Source organism: Limulus polyphemus, unplaced genomic scaffold (genome assembly GCF_000517525.1).
Source record: "Limulus polyphemus unplaced genomic scaffold, Limulus_polyphemus-2.1.2 Scaffold3660, whole genome shotgun sequence".
Taxonomy (NCBI): domain Eukaryota; kingdom Metazoa; phylum Arthropoda; class Merostomata; order Xiphosura; family Limulidae; genus Limulus; species Limulus polyphemus.
The window spans coordinates 50,161-51,022 of NW_013669270.1; the positions used below are offsets into that span (position 1 = coordinate 50,161).

The window sequence follows — 862 nt, forward strand, 5'->3', positions numbered from 1 at the left end:
GCACATGTACTCCGTCATTATAACTTCTGCATTGTTAGCCAAGCACGGCTGAAAGGTCAATATGATAAAAATAATAAATATATATGAATGTATAATGTTATGACATTTAAGCTATTTTGTCTAAACATTTATGTTTTCGTGTTATAATTTATGTTCATTCAAGAATGAAAGAGACATAATTTATATTTGTTTCCTAATTTTTTATGGTGGTTACAAGATTGGTCAAATCTACTGAACCTGTACAGAGATTCATTACTGAAAATAACAGATAAAATATAAAGTTTTTCTTAAGAAACGTTTGATAACTATTTGGACATTATAAGGATTTTGCGTGTGAAATTTCAAAATTTTCTGATGCATAAAACTATTTTTAATGTTATAAATAAAATAAATTGTATTGTAACGGAGATTTCAATAAGTTAAAATGGTTTTATATTTTTGATTCAAACTTTAGGTCACAGAATTGTGTTGTAGAGGATCCAAATGGAGATTTTTCTGTCATCAGTGACGAAGAGATATGTCGCTCACTTTCTGCTTCCAGTCCATACAATACTTTCCTAGAGCATTCAAGTGAATCAAACCCAAGGTGCTAGCTAGTTTACTGTATATTAATTCAAGAATAAAGCCACATAAGCTGTATTTTAGTTTCTTCCTGTTTGTAAATAATTTTAAATGTAATGCATCTTAATTAGCTAGAAAGTTAATATTGGAACAAATTGGTTTATAGAATATTTCAGTGCACTTGAATTTTCTTGCAATTTTCTACAAAAACTTATTTTCAAATAAATCAAGAAAAATTATAAACATTTCAACTCTTTTTTTTTGTGTGTGTGTGTGTGTGTGTGTGTGTCTAGATATTAGG

At 28.0% G+C, this 862-nt stretch overlaps 1 protein-coding gene across 1 annotated transcript in view; it reads left to right on the top strand.

The window, feature by feature from the left end:
* The window catches only part of LOC106469794 (FYVE and coiled-coil domain-containing protein 1-like), a 26,567-nt gene extending 25,948 nt beyond the window's left edge, over positions 1-619 (top strand). The window contains exon 15 of the mRNA XM_022398360.1: positions 455-619. Within this exon, the coding sequence (XP_022254068.1) occupies positions 455-593 (139 nt within the window). The 3' untranslated portion in view covers positions 594-619. The remainder of the gene's footprint in view (positions 1-454) is intronic.
* The last annotated feature ends 243 nt before the right edge of the window (positions 620-862 follow it).